The sequence below is a fragment of the Nycticebus coucang genome, chromosome 22 (genome assembly GCF_027406575.1).
Source record: "Nycticebus coucang isolate mNycCou1 chromosome 22, mNycCou1.pri, whole genome shotgun sequence".
NCBI classification, from domain to species: domain Eukaryota; kingdom Metazoa; phylum Chordata; class Mammalia; order Primates; family Lorisidae; genus Nycticebus; species Nycticebus coucang.
This window is the reverse complement of record NC_069801.1, coordinates 38,945,731-38,964,732: the sequence shown is the minus strand read 5'-3', so window position 1 is coordinate 38,964,732 and position 19,002 is coordinate 38,945,731. Positions and strand designations below refer to the sequence as shown.

Sequence of the window (19,002 nt, the reverse complement as noted above, 5' to 3'; positions counted from 1 at the left end):
TCACTGCTATAAACACTATCGGGAGCATCTTTGTACATATTCTTTAATGGCCTTGCAGGATGAAATAAACTCCTGATTTGTATCCAGTGGCAGATTACTGGATAACAAGGTACATACATAAATTCTCTATTTGACTAAGAACTATTGAGATTGTTCACTAGAATGGCTGTTACATATAGACGGTTCACTAGAATCGCTATTTACATTCCTATCATCACCACAATAGGATTCCCAATCTCCCCTGTCCTCAGAAATCACTGGTGATATCTACCTTTATGATTCTTGGTAATATAATACAGAAACTTCTTATAAAGAAACATCACAGAGTTGTTTTAATTTCCTTTATTTTTTACTCACAGGCAATAGAAACTCCTTGGTAGAATACCCACATGTTGGATCTAACAGACAAAAGCTTCAAAGTTGCCATTATAAACGTGTTCAAAGAACTAAAGGAAACCATAATTTAGAAGTAAAGAAAGGAATGATGACAATGTATATCAAATAGTCAACAATAAACAGATCTCATCAATAAAAGGGAACTTGATAGATCAATAAGGATTATGCATTTGAAGAACAGAGAGAAAAAAGAAGAAAAATTAACCGAGCCTCAGATAAATGTGGGACACCATCAAAGAAACTAATGCATAATATAGTATGAGTATCAAAGGAAAAGTGAAAGAAAAAGAAGCAGAAAAAAATGTTTTAATAAATAATAGCTAGGGTGGTGCCTGTGGCTCAGTCGGTAAGGCACTGGCCCCATATACCGAGGGTGGTGGGTTCAAACCCAGCCCCGGCTGAACTGCAACAACAAAAAAATAGCTGGGCGTCGTGGTGGGCGCCTGTAGTCCCAGCTACTCAGGAGGCTGAGGCAAGAGAATCGCTGAAGCCCAGGAGTTGGAGGTTGCTGTGAGCTGTGTGATGCCATGGCACTCTACCGAAGGCCATAAAGTGAGACTCTGTCTCTACAAAAAAAAAAAAAGCTAGAAAATTTCTAGTTTATTAAAAAAATTTTAATGTAAACACATAGGAAGCACAATGAACTCCAAGTAGGAAAATCACAAAATGATCCATAAAAAGACATATCACAGGAAAAATACTGAAAGCCAAAGACAAGAAGAAAAATTTGAAAGCATCAAGAGAAAAATTTACCAGGTAATCTCAATAATGTTAACAGTAGACGTTTTAGCAAAAACAAAGGAAGCCAGAAGAGCATGGATTAACATGTTCAAAGTGCTTAAAGAAAAAACAAAAATAACAACAACTTGTCACCCAAGAATCTTATATCCTGCAAAGCTATCTTTCAAAACTGAAGATGAGATAAAAACATTACCAACAAAAATTTAAAGAATGTGTTGCTAACATACCTGCCTTACAGGAAATCCAGTTGAAAGCAAGTGGCCCCAGACAGTAATTCAAATCCACATAAAACACAGAGCTGGTCAGGTAATGACATAATTATAAAAGACAATATAAATACATATTTCATCTTTTTTCTTCATTAACTGATTTAAAAAACAGTTTTTATGTACTTATTTTGTTTTGTACTTATCAGTTTCTATGTACTTATTTTGTTATCCATACAAAAATGTTTGCAAAACCCTGTATATAATATACTGTTGGCCTATCAACATACAGAATGTAATATATTTGCCAATTATAGGACATAGATGGTGGGTGGAAACAAATGTGTAATGGATTAAAGAAATAACTCCAATGGTAACTCAAGGCCACAGGAACAAATGAAGAGAACCAGAAATGATAAAAAAGGTTAATATAAAAAAGCTATACATATATAATTGTTCCCCATTATTCCCTTAGTTTTTTTAAAAGATAAGATTTAAGGTAATAATTATAATAATACATTATTTGGTTTATAATTTTTTTTTTTTTTTGCAGTTTTTGGCCAGGGCTGGGTTTGAACCCGCCACCTTCTGCATATGGGGCTGGCACCCTACTCCTTTGAGCCACAGGCACTGCCCCTGGTTTATAAAATTTATAGGTATAATATACAAAACAATAATATCACAAAAATGAGAAAAGGGAATATAGATATATAATTGTAACATTTATATATCTTTTTTTTTTTTTTTTTGTTTTGAGACAGAGTCTGACTCTAGCCCTTGGTAGAGTGCTATAGCATCATAGCTCACAGCAAACTCAAACTCTTAGGCTCATGCAATCCTCTTGCCTCAGCCTCATGAGTAGCTGAGACTACAGGCACCCATCACAATGCCCAGCTATTTTGTTGTTGTTGTTTAGCAGCCCCAGGCCAGGTTTGAACCCACCAGCCCTGGAGCATGTGGCTGGCACCCTAACCACTGAGCTACAGGTGCCCAACCAGCTTTTATATACCTAAACTGGCATTTAATTAGTATAAATCTGAATCTAACAAGTTGAGGGAGACAAGCATTTGCTGGCCTGGTACCCCCAGGGTTAGACTGAGCCCAAGTGGAACACTTGCCAGTGGCTATTGAACACATGAGGCAGGCAGGCCTCAGCTCCCCCAGCTGGCTGGTAGCTGAGGGCAGTGGCTGGGCCTCGGGGGCATTGACCTTCCTTTGACTCTGATAGCTGCTAAGCCGGGGCACTTCGCATTACTGGAGGGAGCAAGACTGCAGCCCTGTGGGGTCACCTGTGATTGGGCGTGAAAAAGGAACAAAGTGGAGAAAGAGACTCAGCCCCCTGGTCCTACTGTGCTACTTTCTGACTCTGTAAAGCACCAGAGAGAGCCAAATCTGAGCAGAGACCTCTGCTATCTAGCTGACGGAGACCTTTCAAGCTCTCCCACCTGAGAGTTCGTACTGACTGGGTCAATTGGTTTGGAACCCCTAACTTGGGACAATCACCCAAGGACCCTCTTGGGTGATATCCTGGTTGTGTAGTAACAGGAAGGGTCGATTTCCCCATTCCAGTTGTAGTCTGGGGAGGTGGGGTTTCTTAATTTCTCGTATTTCTTCACAGCGAAGACTTCACCAGAGTCACTGATCCACCAGAATCGGACAAGAACCAGTTGAATACAAGACTGAGCCACCTAACTCTACCTCACCAAGCAGGTTTCCCCAGCCTCAGACTGTAATACTCTACAGGTCCTTTGCAAAGCTAAAGGGGAAAAAGCTGCAGTCATCAGTCCCAGATCACTAACAAAAGGCTGGTTAACCACAACTCTCGGAAACCCCAATCCAATCTCACCTTACCAGGCCACCTAGCCTACAGTGAAAAACAATCATGAAGCGGAATTAGTGGAAAAACTCTGGCAACATGAACAATCAGAGTAGATCAACTTCCCCAAGAAATGATAAAGCAGACACAGCACAAGATCCTATTCACAAACAAATGGCTGAGATGTCAGAAATCAAGTTCAGAGTTTGGATAGCAAATAGGATCAACAAAATGGAGGAAATGATGAAATTAGAATTTAAAGCAGAAATTCAAAAGATGTCTCAAGAATTCAATGAATTTAAAGACAAAATGACCAAAGATTTTGACACATAAAAGCAAAAAATTGCAGCCCTCAAAGATCTAAAAAATACAGTAGAATCCCTCAGTAACAGAATGGAGCAGGCAGAAGAAAGGAACTCTGATATTGAAGACAAAGCTTTTGAATGCTCCCAAACACTCAAAGAGGAAAAAAAGTGGAGAACAAAAATGGATCATTCTCTCAGAGAGCTCTGGGATAATTCAAAGAGGTCTAATATTCGCCTTATAGGAATACCTGAAAGTGATGAGGTTGCTGTGAAGGATACAGATGCTTTACTTCATGAAATAATTAAAGAGAATTTTCCAGACATGCCCAGAGATTCTGAAATTCAGATAGCAGACAGTTTTAGAACACTGGCATGACTCAACCCAAATAATAATTCTCATACAGATTATAATTAATTTCACTAAGGTTAATATGAAGGATAAAATTCTGAAAGCTGTAAGACGTAAGAAAACCATTACATACAAGGGGAAGAACATTAGAATGACTTCAGATCTCTCCGTTGAAACCTTTCAAGCTAGAAGAGGGTGGTCATTGACCTTTAATCTCCTTAAACAAAATAACTTTCAACCCACGATCCTGTATCCAGCTAAACTGAGTTTCATCTATGATGAAGAAATTAAATACTTTAATTACATTCACATGTTGAAGTAATTTGCCATAACTAAACCAGCTCTTCAGGATATTCTCAGACCTATCCTCCATAATGAACAACACAATCCCCCACCGCCAAAGTAAAATCACTCAGAAACTTTTGATCAAATTCTAACTTCCATAGTGGCAAAAGGATTAAAAATGTTCACTGGACTTTCAAAAAACCCGATACCCAAAATTCTTTCTGGTTTATCATTACTCTCAATTAATGTGAATGGCTTAAATTGGCCTCTAAAGAGAGACAGGTTGGCTGACTGGATTCAAAAACTCAGGCCAGACATCTGATGCATTCAAGAATCTCACCTTACCTTAAAAGATAAACATAGACTTGGGGTGAAGGGATGGTCATCTATAATTCAGGCAAATGGAAATCAGAAAAGAGCAGGTGTTGCAATTTTATTCGCAGATACAATAGGCTTTAAACCAATCAAAGTAAGAAAAGACAATGATGGTCACTTCTTATTTGTTAAGGACAACACTCAACATGATGAGATTTATGCACCCAACCAGAATTCACCTCAATTTATAAGAGAAACTCTAACTGACATGAGCAACTTGATTTCCCCCAGCACCATAATTGTTGGAGACTTTAACACTCCTCCAGCAGCGTTGGATAGACCCTCAAAAAAATTTTAGAATTAAACTTAACCATTCAACATTTGCATCTAATAGACATCTACAGAACATTTCATCCTAACAAAACCGAATACATATTCTTCTCATCAGCCCATGGATCATCCTCCAAAATTGATTGCATCTTAGGTCACAAGTCTAACCTCAGCATCATTCCTTGTATTTTCTGGGACCACCACAGAATAAAAGTTGAACTCAGTAACAACAGGAATCTCCACGTGCATACAAAAACTGGGAAACTAAATAACCTCATGCCGAACAATAGCTGGGTCATAGACGAGAAGGAAATTACCAAATTTTTGGAGACAAACAATAATGAAGAAACGAACTATCAGAACCTCTGGGATATAGCAAAGGTGGTCCTAAGAGGAAAATTTATAGCGTTGCAAGCCTTCCTCAAGAGAATGGAAAGAGAGGAAGTCAATAACTTAATGGGACATCTCAAGAAACTGGAAAAGGAAGAATTTTCCAACCCTAAACCCAGCAGAAGAAAAGAAATAACTAAAATTAGAACAGAACTAAATGAAATTGAAAACAAAAGAATCATACAACTCAACCAATCAAAGAGTTTTTTTTGAAAAGGTCAATAAAATAGATAAACCGTTGGCTAACCTAACCAGAAGTAGAAGAGTAAAATCCCTAATTTCATCAGTCAGAAATGATAAAGGCCAAATAACAACAGACTCCTCAGAAATTCAACAAATCCTTAATGAATACTACATAAAACTCTCTCAGAAGTATGAAAATCTGAAGGAAAAATATCAATACTTGGAAACATGCCACCCTCCTAGACTTAGCCAGAAAGAAGTGGAAATGTTGAACAAACCTATAACAAGCTCTGAAATAGCATCAACTATAAGAAATCTCCCCAAAAAGAATGGAAGAAAAAGTATCCAATGTACTCAGCTCTTCTATGAAGGTAATTTATAGCTTTCACATGAAGGCTATAACCCAACTATAGCACAAGACTATGGGGAAAGGGCCAAGGAAGGGGAAGGGAGGGGGGAGGTTTATGCTGGAGGCAGGGTAGTTGATGGGGCCACACCTATGGTGCATCTTAGAATGGGTACAGGTGAAACTTACTAAATGCAGAATACAAATGCCTACATACAGTAAGTAAGAAAATGCCATGAAGGCTACGTTGAACAGTGTGATGAGAATATTTCAGATTGTATATGAAACCAGTACATTGCACCCCTTGATTGCACTAATGTACACAGCTATGATTTAACAATAAAAATAAATAAATAAATAAATAAATAAATAGAAATCTCCCCCAAAAGAAAAGCCCGGTACCAGATGGCTTCACATCAGAATTCTACCAAACCTTTAAAGAGGAACTAGTACCTATATTGCTTAATCTTTTCCAAAACATAGAAAAAGAAGGAATACTTCCCAACTCATTCTATGAAGCAAATATCACCCTGATCCCCAAACCAGGAAAAGACCCAACAAGAAAAGAAAATTATAGACCAATATCTCTAATGAATATTGATGCAAAAATATTCAATAAGATCCTACCAAACAGAATCCAACAACACATCAAACAAATTATACACCATGACCAGGTGCGTTTCATCCCAGGGTCCCAAGGATGGTTCAATATACGTAAATCCATAAATATAATACATCACATAAACAAATTAAAAAACAAAGACCATATGATTCTCTCAATTGATGCAGAAAAAGCTTTTGACAATATCCAGCATTCTTTCTTGATCAGAATGCTTAAGAAAATAGGTATAGAAGGAACATTTCTTAAACTGATAGAGGCCATCTACAGCAAACCCACAGACCATATCATAGTGAATGGAGTAAAACTGAAATCATTTCCACTCACATCAGGAACCAGGCAAGGATGCCCACTGTCTCCAACTGCTTTTTTAACATTGTAATGGAAGTCTTAGCCACTGCAATCAGGCAACAGAAGGCAATCAAGGGGATCCAAATAGGACCACAGGAGATCAAACTGTCACTCTTTGCAGACGATATAACTATATATCTGGAAAACCCAGGGAATCAACTACAAAACTCATAGAAGTGATCAAGGAATATAGTAACGTCTCAGGATACAAAATTAACACTCATAAATCTGTAGCCTTTATATACACAAACAATAGTCAAGGGGAAAAAACAATCAAGGATTCTATTCTCTTTACAATAGTGCCAAAGAAGATGAACTATCTGGGAGTGTATCTAACTAAGGATGTAAAAGATCTCTATAAAGAGAACTATGAAACTCTGAGAAAAGAAATAGCTGAAGATGTTAACAAATGGAAAAATATACCATGCTCATGGCTGGGAAGAATCAACATTGTTAAAATGTCTATACTACGTAAAGCAACAGATTTAATGCGATCCCTATTAAAGCACCTCTCTCATATTTTAAAGACCTGGAAAAATTAGTACTTCGTTTTATATGGAAACAGAAAAAAACCTCGAATAGCCAAGACATTACTCAGAAATAAAAACAAAGCAGGAGGAATCACGTTTCCAGACTTCAGACTGTATTATAAATCGATAGTGATCAAAACAGCATGGTACTGGCACAAAAACAGAGAGGTAGATGTATGGAACAGAATTGAAGACCAAGAGGTGAACCCAGACACTTATCATCATTTGATTTTCGATAAGCCTATTAAAAATATAAATTGGGAGAAAGATTCCCTATTCAATAAATGGTGCTGGATGAATTGGCTGGCAATTTATAGAAGACTGAAACTGGACCCATACCTTTCTCCTCTAACAAAAATTGACTCTCACTGGTTAAAGGACTTAAACTTAAGACATGAAACTATAAATATTCTTAGAGAGAGTGCAGGAGAAACGCTTGAGAAAATTGGCCTGGAAGAGTACTTCATGAGGAAGACAATTGAAGCAACATCAAAAATACATTACTGGGATCTGATAAAATTAAAAAGCTTCTGCACTGCCAAGAACACACTAAGTAAAGCAAATAGACAGCCCTCAGAATGGGAGAGGATTTTTGCAAGTTATACTACCGACAAAGGTGTAATAACCAGAATCCACAGAGAACTCAAACTTATTATTAAGCAAAAAACAAGTGATCCCCTTTCACTGTGGGCAAGAGACATGAACAGAAGCTTCTCTGAAGAAGACAGGTACATGGCCTACAGACACATGAAAAAATGCTCATCATCATTAATTATCAGAGAAATGCAAACCAAAACTACTCTGAGATACCATCTAACTCCAGTAAGAGCAGCCCACATCACAAAATCCCCAAAAAACAGATGTTGGCGTGGATGTGAAGAAAAGGGAACACTTCTGCACTGCTGGTGGGAATGCAAGCTAGTACATTACTTTTGGAAGGAATTTTGGAGAACACTCAGGGATCTAAATGTAGACCTGCCGTTTGATCCTGCAATTCCTCTTCTAGGTGTACATCCAAAGGACCAAAAATCATTTGGCAATAAAGATATTTGCACCAGATTGTTCACTGCAGATCAATTCATAATTGCCAAGTCATGGAAGAAGCCCAAGTGCCCACTGACCCATGAATGGATTAATAAATCACGGTATATGTATATCATGGAATACTATGCAGCAGTAAAAAAAAAATGGAGACTTTACCTTTTTTATGTTTACATGGATGGAGCTGGAAAATATTCTTCTTAGTTAAAGTATCACAGGAATGGAAAAAAAAAGTATCCAATGTACTCAGTACTACTGTGAAACCAATTTATAATAACTCACACTTGCATATGAAAAATGAAACACAACTTTAGCCTAGGATGAAGGAGGGAAGGGGAGGGAAGGGATGGGGAGAGGGTGAGAGGGATAGTAGAGGTTAGTAGGGGGAACACAACTATGGAGTACATTGCAAGTACAAGTTGGTTCTATCATGTGTAGAACACAAATGTCCTAATGCTGTAATTGGGTAAATGAGGTGAAAGCTATGCTGATTAGTATGATGTAAGCACTTCAATTTGTACAAATAATCAACACACTGAAATGGCATAAATGTATTTATGATCTATGTACAAAAGACTTATTAAAAAAGGATTAATAAAAAGATCCAATTACATGCTATGTATGGTAGACACACTTGAATAAAAGATACAAACATTATTGAAAGTAAAAGGATGGAAAAAGATACATAATGGAAATAGTAACTACAAGAAATCTGAAATGGTTCAAGTAACATCAGACAAAATAGGCTTCAAAACAAAAAATGTTACTAGAAACAGATATTTTAGGATAACAAAAAGGTCAATCCATCAGGAAGATTTATTAATTGTAAACATGTGCACCTATCAATAGAGCACCAAAATGTATAAGATAAACACTATAAGGGGAATATAGACAATTTACCAGTAAGAGCTGAAGAGTGCAATACCCCACTTTCAGTAACAGATAAGACAACGAGAAAGACAAGAACATGAAACAGAAGACTTGAACAGCACTAGAAACCAACTAGACCTATCAAACATTGATGGAACACCTAATCTAGTAATAGTAGAATATACATTTCTCTCAACTGCACATATAACATTCTCCAAGAGAAACTGTACACTCAGGTATACACTATACACTAAACCTCAGTGAATATAAATAATACAGAATATATCCTCTAAGCACAATGGAATGAAATTAGAAATCAATAACAAAAAAGGGAAACCTACAAATACATGGAAATTAAATAATACACTCATAAAAGAAATAGGTCAAAAAAGAAATCAAAAGGGAAATGGGAAATATTTGAGGTGAATGAAAATGAAGACACAACATACCAAAACTTGCAGGAAGCAATAATTAGAGGGAAATTTTATGACTGCAAAGAGGAAAGATCTTAAATAAGTAAAATAATCTTCACCTTAAGACACTGGAAAAAAAGAGCAAACTTAACCTAAAACAAACCAAAGAAAGGAAACAGTAAAGATTAGACATTAATGAAATAGTAAATAGGAAAACAGTAGAGAAAAATTAATGAAACTAAAAGTTGATTCTTTGAAGAGACCAACAGAATGGGAGAAAATCAAATTAATAGAATCAGAAATGAAATAAGGGACATTACTATCAAGCTTACAGAAATAAAAAGGATCGTAAAGGAATAATGTGGAAAAGTATATGCTACTAAATTAGATGACTTAGATGAAATGGACAAATTCCTAGTAAGACACCACTGTGAAATAACTCAAGAAGAAATAGACAACCTAAATAGAAGTATAACAGGTAGAGAGATTAAATCAACCAAAAAACCTTCCTATGAAGAAAAACCCAGGCCCAGATGGCTTCACTGGTAAATTTTACCAAACATATAAGGAAGAATTATGCCAATTCTTCACAAACTCTTCAAAAATACGTATATAAGGAAAGGCTAGAATACTTCCTGGTTCATCCTATGAGGCCCCGATAACAAAAGTGGACAAAGACATCACAAGAAAACTACAGATCAGTATTGTTTATAAATATGAGCACAAAAATCCCCAACAAAATATTAACAAACTGAATCTAGTAACATATAAAAGGGTTATATACCATCAAGTGGACTTTATCCCAGAATGCAAGGGTGGTTTAACATTTGAAAATCATTTAATACAATATACTACATTAATCATTTAATACAATATACATTAATAGACTAGAAATTAATAGACTAGAAAACAAAACCCATATGATCATCTTAACAGACATAAGGAAAGCATTGGACAAAATCCAACACTTTTATGACACTCAAAAACACGGCATAGAAGGAAATATTTTCAGCCTAATAAAGGATATCTTCAAAAAACCTATAGATAGCTCTATACTTAATAGTGAAAGACTAGCTGCTTTCCCCCTAACATGAGGAGGAAGAGAAGGATGTCTGCTCTCATCACTTCTACTTAACAATGTATTATACTAGAGGTTCTAGCTGTGACAATTAGCCATGGAAAATAAATAAAAGGCATTCAGGTTAGAAAGGAAGAGTAAAACTACCTCTATTAAAGATGATGTGATCTCATATATGCAAAATCCTAAAGAATCCACTAAAAACTATTAGAATGAATAAGTGAGTTCAGCAAGGTTTCAAGATACAAGATCAGTATGCCAAGATTAATTATATTTCTATACACTTGGAATTAATAATCCAAAAATGAAATTAAAAAAGAATTTCATTTACAATAGCATCAAGAAGACTAAAATGGAGTATGTAAAGATAAATTTAATTAAGTAAAAAAGTTATTCTCTGAAAACTACTCTGAAACACTGAAAAAAATTTTAAAAAGACCTAAATAAATGGAAAATACCCCATGTTTTTGGATCCAAAGTCTTAGTACTGTTAAGAACAACCCTCCTGGGCAGCACCTGTGGCTCAGAGGGGTGGAGCGCCGGCCCCATATGCCGGAGGGGTGGGTTCATAACCCAGCCCTGGCCAAAAACTGCAAAAACAAACAAACAAAAAAAAAACAACCCTCCCCAGATTGATCTATAAAAAAATTTAGTGCAGTTCCTATCAGGATCCCAGATGGCTTCTTTGTAGAAACTACCAACCTAATTGTAAAATAGTGTAGAATTGTAAGGGACCCAGAAAAGCCAAATCAAACTTGAAAAAGAAGAACAAAGGTGGAGCATTCCCAATTTTAAAACTTACTGCAAAACTACAGTAGTCAAGACATTGTTGTCCCGCCATGAAAAATGAAAAAGAAATCAATGGAACAGAATTGAGAGTCCAGAAATAAATACACAAGTCAATTGATTTTCAGCAAAGGGGCCAAGACCATTCAATGGAGAAAGAATAGTCTTTCCAACAAATGATGCTGGGATAACTGGACATCCACATGGAAAATAATGAAGGTGAATCCCTGCCCCATGCCATATACGCAGATTAACTAAAAATGGATCCAACTCCTGACTATCAGAGCTAACACTATAAAACTCTTAGAAGAAATACAGGGGTAAATCTTCATGGCCGCAGCTATGGCACTGGATTCTTAAATACAACACCAAAAGCATAACCAACAAAAGAAAAAGATAAATTAGATTTACTGAAAACTTTGGCTCATCAAAGAGCACTATCCAGAAAGTGGAAAGAGAAGCATCAGATTTGGGTTGTTTGTACATTTGGGTTGTTTCTACCTTTTGGCTTTTATGAATAATGCTACCATGAACATTCCTGTGGAATGGGAGAAAATACTTACAAATCACATATCTGCTAAAGGACTTATATCTAAAATACATAAAAGAACTCTTACAACTCAATAACAAAACATATAACCTACTTTTAGAAATGGCCAAAAGATCCTAATAGAAATTTTTCCAAAGAAAAAATACAAATGAGTAAATGTACATGAAAAGATGTTCAACATCATTAATCATCAGGAAAAAGCAAACCAAAACCACAATGAAATACTACTTCACACCCACTAGGATGGCAATAATTAAAAAGTCAGATAATGGGACTACAAATTGGTATAGCCACTATGGAAAACAGTCTGGCAGTTCCTTAAATAGTTAAACATGGAGTTACCACTTCTAGGTAGAGAAATTGAAACATATATTCACACAAAAATGAGTACAGGAATGTTCATAGCAGGATTATTCATAAAAGCTGAAAGGGAGAAACAACCAAATTGTCCAAATGTGATGCATAAACAAAATTGTTATATCCATATCACAGACTACTATTTAGCCATAAAAAGGAATGAAATACTGATATATGCTACAATGTGGATGAACACTGAAAACTAGACATAAAAGTTCATATATGGTATGATTCCCTTTGTATGAAATGTCCAGAACAGGCAAATCTATGTAGGCATAAAACAGGTAAGTGGTTACCTAGGACAGTGGAGGGGAAGGCTGAGGGTAGGAGGATGGAGGAATAATAGCTAAAAGATAAGTGTTTTTTTTTTTTTTGAACATGAAAATGTTCTAAGATTGGTGATTCACCATCTTGCACAACTCTGAATATAATAAAAACCATTGAATTGTATACCTTGACTAGTTATTTGCATGTGAATTATAGCTCAATAAAGCTGTTATTTAAAAAGCACCATACTGAGAAAGATTTGTTAAAATTTCCTACTATGATTATTGATGGTCTGTTTTCCTTGTTGCTCCGTTCTTTTGCTTTACACATTTTGAATCCATGTTATTAGGTACATGCAGACAAAATTGTAATATGTTGTTTTGATAAAGTGGACCTTTTATAAATACAATGTGACCTATATCTTTAATAATGCTTTTTTGTTATAATGTCTGCTGTGTATTTATACCAGTTTTGTTATTCCACAATAATAAAAAGCAAAAATAAACCTTTTTGTAGAAGGCAAATGTATTTGTGCACTTGAGCAAATACAGCAGCAGATTAAATTCCCTGAAGTGCAATTGCTGGGCAAAAGGATATGCAGGATTCAAATGTGACAAGGCCAATGTGTCCTCCAAAGATGTGGCAACCTCACAATCCCACTGAGCGTATCAGAGTGCATCTATGTGACATATTAAAATTAGGATTTCTTTTGCTTTACTATAAGCAAAAGGGGTGAGTGAGCCCCTGCTCAGCTTATGTGGATTAAAATTTGCCCCCATGGTGACCCATCACCCTCCCAGGCACATAGGCCCTGGTCTGGAAGGAAGCATTGCTAGGAAGACTTGCCTTGCTGATCTCTGTCAGGGACATGGTGATGCTGTACAGTTGGTTCTTACTGGTGCTGGCAATCAGGGTCTCCTCTGAGGGGCTGAAGCACATGCAGAGTACGTCTTGTTTGTCAGACTGACTTGGGTCATGGCTCTGTGGGTCCACAGGAATCTGTCCGAGATGCCAAACAGTTATCCCACCTTGTCAGGGCATGCTAAGGCTCTCAGAGTTTTGTCAATTTTATCTTACAGATTCCCTGACAGGAATGCTTCCTGGGATCCCCCTTAGGTGTGAACAAGGGAGGTCTTGAGTCACCTCTGTGGATTTTAAATGTCACCCTGCATTCATCTTTAAGTGATTGGTAGCTAGATAATAAGACAGTAGCACATGTGAAAATTATCAATCTGAGATTCCCTCTTAAAACAAGTGTCAGTCTAAATCTGCTCTTGCCCACCAATTGGAAGCCAAGTGCTTGTAATCACCTGGCACCAAGCACACCAGAGTGCACTTCAGGGCAGCATAGGGGCATGTGACAGCTCTTCTTACCACATGAGGTAGGTGACAGAGCATTGAGAAGAAAAGGGTCACACAACTCCTGCCAGTAGTCTCTGAGAGTGTCTATAGTCCCCCAGAAGACATTATCAAATTAGATTTCCTTTTCCCTGGATTTATCTTCTATGAAAACTGAAGTTATTGAAAGGCTGGCCTGCATGCACCTTTTCGACGTCCTTACCACATAGACCTTATTCCTTTGAGTATGGCTTCTGCTGCACTACTTGCTGAAACTCCTCCTCAAGAAGAAATTTCCTGGGATTGGATTAAAGATGGCGACCAAGTAACAGCTTCCCTGCAACTGGGCACGGTGAGTCTAGGAGATAAGACTCCAGACATCTCTCGCTGGTGATATCTGCCTATAATTATCCCTTTGAGGATACAGGGAGACAGCAAGGGACTTCTGGACCCCAAGAGGAGGACAAAAGCAGTGGGAAACTGGCAAGTGGTTGCATGTGTTTGATCGACCTAATCACGCCGGCAACCGTGAGTACAAGCAGCAGTGAGACTGCAAACTGGAAAAGCCTTACCTGTGAACTGTTTTGGTGTTTTTGGACTTGGCACTCAGTTGAACTGCCTTGGGAAGAGCTTAGACAGGAGTGCGGAGAACTTTGGGCACTGTCTGGGGCCCCAGACAGAGCCACTGAGCTGGGCTGCAGGGAGCCATTGTGTGAGAGAACTGCCCTGGCAAGCTCCGCCCTCCGGGTCCCAGAGCAAGGAGCAGGCTGGACCTAGTAACCTAGCAACTGAGCAGCCTAAAGGGGGACTGAGCTGCCTTACAGCCTTAACCATTAGGGGCAGAGTGAGATGGTTTTGGCACACTGGAGGCTCGGGCTGTTGCCCTGGGTAGAGTGCGTGGTGTCACAGCCCATAGCAACCTTAAATTCCTGGGCTTGGTGCTGCCTGGACCTCCCTAAGATCTGTGCCATGACCCCACACTAATCGGGCCTCCGCATGCCCTGACCAGGAACTGCGGGAGCCATGCAACCCTGTGTCCTCCCTCCTGTGTCCTCCCAGCCTCCAAACTGGCCCGCTCGTCTGGCCAGGCATACTGGTAGCTGTGTGCCCTCTGGAGCCCTCCCTGCCTCTACGCAGAGCCCTTCTCCTGGCCAGAGACTGCTGGAGCCTTGGGCTCTCTGTGCCAAAGTCACTGGGTGCCAGGCACTCCCAGAACCATGCGCAGCACCTCCTGCCCTGTTGCTGGATCCGGGTGTGTCACACGCCGGAGCTGCTTCCACAACCAGAACTCCCTAGCTGGAGCAGCCCCAGAGGAACTACACAGGGTCACTCCTTACAAAGATCAAGCAACAATAGAGTGATCCCACTCGGATCTAATCTTGGAGAGACACCTCCCCAACTCTGAGGACAGCTAGAGGCAATGGTGAAAAACAATCATGAGGCGAAATCAACAGAAAAACTCTGGCAATATGAATAATCAGAGTAGATCAACTCCCCCAGGGATCAATGGGGCAGACACAGCACAAGATCCCATGCACAAACAAATAGCTGAGATGTCAGAAATCGAATTCAGAATCTGGATAGCAAATAAGATTGAATTAGAACTCCAAGCAGTAACCCAAAAGATATCTTAAGAATTCAACAAATTCAAAGACCAAATGACCAAAGATTTTGACATTTGAGACAAGAAGTTGCATCCCTCAAAGATCTGAGAAACACAGTAGAATCCCTCAGTAACAGAATGGAGCAAGCAGAAGAAAGGATTTCGACACTGAAGACAAAAAAGTTTTCGAAAGCTCCCAAACTCTCAAAGAGGATGAGAAATGGAGGGCAAAAACAGACCACTCTCTCAGAGAGCTCTGGGATAATTCGAAGAAAACCAACATTTGTCTTATAGGGATCCCCGAAAGCGATGAAGTGGCTTCACAAGGCACACAGTCTCTTCTCCATGAGATTATGAAGGAGAACTTTCCAGACATGCCAAGAGATTCTGAAATTCAGATAGCAGACAGTTTCAGAACTCCAGCACGACTCAACCCGAATAAGACATCCCCCAGACACGTCATAATCAATTTCACTAAAGTTAATATGAAGGAGAAAATTCTGAAAGCTGCCAGACGAAAGAAAACCATCACCTACAAGGGCAAGAATATTAGAATAACTGCAGATCTCTCTGCTGAAACCTTTCAAGCTAGAAGAGGAAGGTCATCGACTTTTAATCTCCTAAAACAAAACAACTTTCAACCCAGGATCCTATACCCAGCTAAACTGAGTTTCATTTATGATGGAGAAATTAAATACTTCAATGACATTCACATGTTGAAGAAATTTGCCATAACTAAACCAGCTCTCCAGGATATTCTCAGACCTATCCTCCATAAAGACCAGCGTAATCCTCCCTAACAAAAGTAAACCCATCCAGAAAATTTTGATCAAATTCCAACTTCCACAGTCCCAAAAGGATTAATAATGTCCACTGGACTCTCGAAAGGCTTATCAATATTCTCAACTAATGTGAATGGTTTAAACTGTCCTCTAAAGAGGCACAGGTTGGCTGACTGGATACAAAAACTCAAGCCAGATATCTGCTGCATACAAGAATCGCATCTTACATTAAAAGACAAATGTAGACTCAAGGTGAAGGGATGGTCATCTATATTCCAGGCAAATGGAAAGCAGAAAAAAGCAGGTGTTGCAATCCTGTTCGCATACGCAATAGGCTTTAAACCAACCAAAATAATTAAGGATAAGGATGGACACTTCATATTTGTTAAAGGTAATACTCAATATGATGAGATCTCTATTATTAATATTTATGCACCCAACCACAACGCATCTCAATTTATAAAAGAAACTCTAACAGACATGAGCAACTCGATTTCCTCCACTTCCACAATAGTTGGAGATTTTAACACCCCTTTAGCAGTGCTGGATAGATACTCCAAAAAGAAGCTAAGCAAAGAAATCTTAGATTTAAACATAACCATTCAACATCTGGACTTAATGGACATCTACGGAACATTTCATCCCAACAAAACTGAATACACAGTCTTCTCATCAGCCCACGGAACATACTCCACAATCGACCACATCCTAGGCCACAAATCTAACCTCAGCAAATTTAAAAAAATAGAAATTATTCCTTGCGTCTTCTCAGACCATCATGGAATAAAAGTTGAACTCAGTAAAACAGGTATCTGCATACCCATAAAAGAACATGGAAGCTAAATAACCTTATGCTGAAGGACAGATGGGTTATAGATGAGATTAAGAAGGAAATCACTGAATTTTTGGAACTAAACACAATCAAGACACGAATTACCAGAACCTCTGGGATACTGCAAAGGCAGTCCTAAGAGGGAAATTTATAGCACTGCAAGCCTTCCTCAAGAAAACGGAAAGAGAGGAAGTTAATAACTTAATGGGACATCTCAAGCAACTGGAGAAGGAAGAACACTCCAACCCCAAACCCAGCAGAAGAAAAGAAATAACCAAAATCAAAGCAGAGCTAAATGAAATTGAAAACAAATAATTATACAACAGATCAATAAATCCAAAAGTTGGTTTTTTGAAAAGATCAATAAAACTGATAAACCTTTGGCCAACCTAACCAGGAAAAAAAGAGTAAAATCTCTACTTTCATCAATCAGAAATGGTAATGATGAAATAACAACAGACCCTCAGAAATTCAAAAAATCCTTAACGAATACTACAAGAAACTCTACTCTCATAAATACGAAAATCGAAAGAAATAGACCAATACCTGGAAGTATGCCACCTCCGAAGACTTAGCCAGAATGAAGTGGAAATGTTGAACAGGCCTATATCAAGTTCTGAAATAGCATCAGCTATACAAAATCTCCCTAAAAAGAAAATCCCAGGACCAGATGGCTTTACGTCAGAATTCTACCAAACCTTTAAAAAAGAACTAGTACCTATACTACTAAACCTCTTCCAAAATATAGAAAAAGAAGGAATATTACCCAACACATTCTACAAAGCAAACATCACCTTGATCCCCAAACCAGGGAAAGACCCAACAAGAAAAGAAAATTATAGACCAATATCACCAATGAATATTGATGCCAAAATACTCAATAAGATCCTAACAAACAGAATCCAACAACACATCAAAAAAATTATACACCATGACCAAGTGGGATTTATCCCAGGGTCTCAAGGCTGCTTCAATATACGTAAATCTATAAATGTAATTCAACACATAAACAAACTAAAAAATAAGGACCATATGATTCTTTCAATTGATGCAGAAAAAGCTTTCGATAATATCCAGCATCCCTTCATCCCTTAAGAAAATTGGTATAGAAGGGACATTTCTTAAACTAATAGAGGCCACCTATAGCAAACCTATAGCCAATATCATATTGAATGGAGTTAAATTGAAATCATTTCCACTTAGATCAGGAACCAGGCAAGGTTGCCCATTGTCTCCATTGCTCTTTAACATTGTAATGGATGTTTTAGCCATTGCAATTAGGGAAGAAAAGGCAATCAAGGGTATTCACATAGGGTTAGAAGAAATCAAACTTTTACTCTTCACAGATGATATGATTGTATATCTGGAAAACACTAAGGATTCTACTACAAAACTTTTAGAAGTGATCAAGGAATACAGCAATGTCTCAGGCTACAAAATCAACACCCGTAAATCCGTAGCCTTTATATATACCAACAATAACCAAGCCGAAAAAAGTCAAGGACTCTATTCCTTTCACAGTAGTGCCAAAGAAGATGAAATATTTGGTAGTATACCTAACAAAGGATGTGAAAGATCTATACAAAGAGAACTATGAAACCTTAAGAAAAGAAATAGCTGAAGATGTTAACAGATGGAAAAACATACCATATTAGTGAATGAATATTAGTTTCAGAATCAACATCGTTAAAATGTCCATACTACCCAAAGCAATATACAATTTTAATGCAATTCCTATTAAAGCTCCATTGTCATATTTTAAAGATCTTGAAAAAATAATACTTTGGGGCGGCGCCTGTGGCTCAGTCAGTAAGGCCCCGGCCCCATATGCCGATGGTGGCGGGTTCAAACCCAGCCCCGGCCAAACTGCAACCAAAAAATAGCCGGGCGTTGTGGCGGGCGCCTGTAGTCCCAGCTGCTCGG

At 38.0% G+C, this 19,002-nt stretch overlaps 1 protein-coding gene and 1 long non-coding RNA gene across 2 annotated transcripts in view; one reads left to right on the top strand and one right to left on the bottom strand.

The window, feature by feature from the left end:
- The window catches only part of CFAP57 (cilia and flagella associated protein 57), a 104,667-nt gene that overhangs the window by 70,659 nt on the left and 15,006 nt on the right, over positions 1–19,002 (bottom strand). Inside the window, exon 6 of the mRNA XM_053575840.1 lies at positions 13,371–13,523. Within this exon, the coding sequence (XP_053431815.1) occupies positions 13,371–13,523 (153 nt within the window). The remainder of the gene's footprint in view (positions 1–13,370; positions 13,524–19,002) is intronic.
- Positions 1–19,002, top strand: part of LOC128574888 (uncharacterized) — a 41,159-nt gene that overhangs the window by 7,481 nt on the left and 14,676 nt on the right. The window lies entirely within an intron of this gene.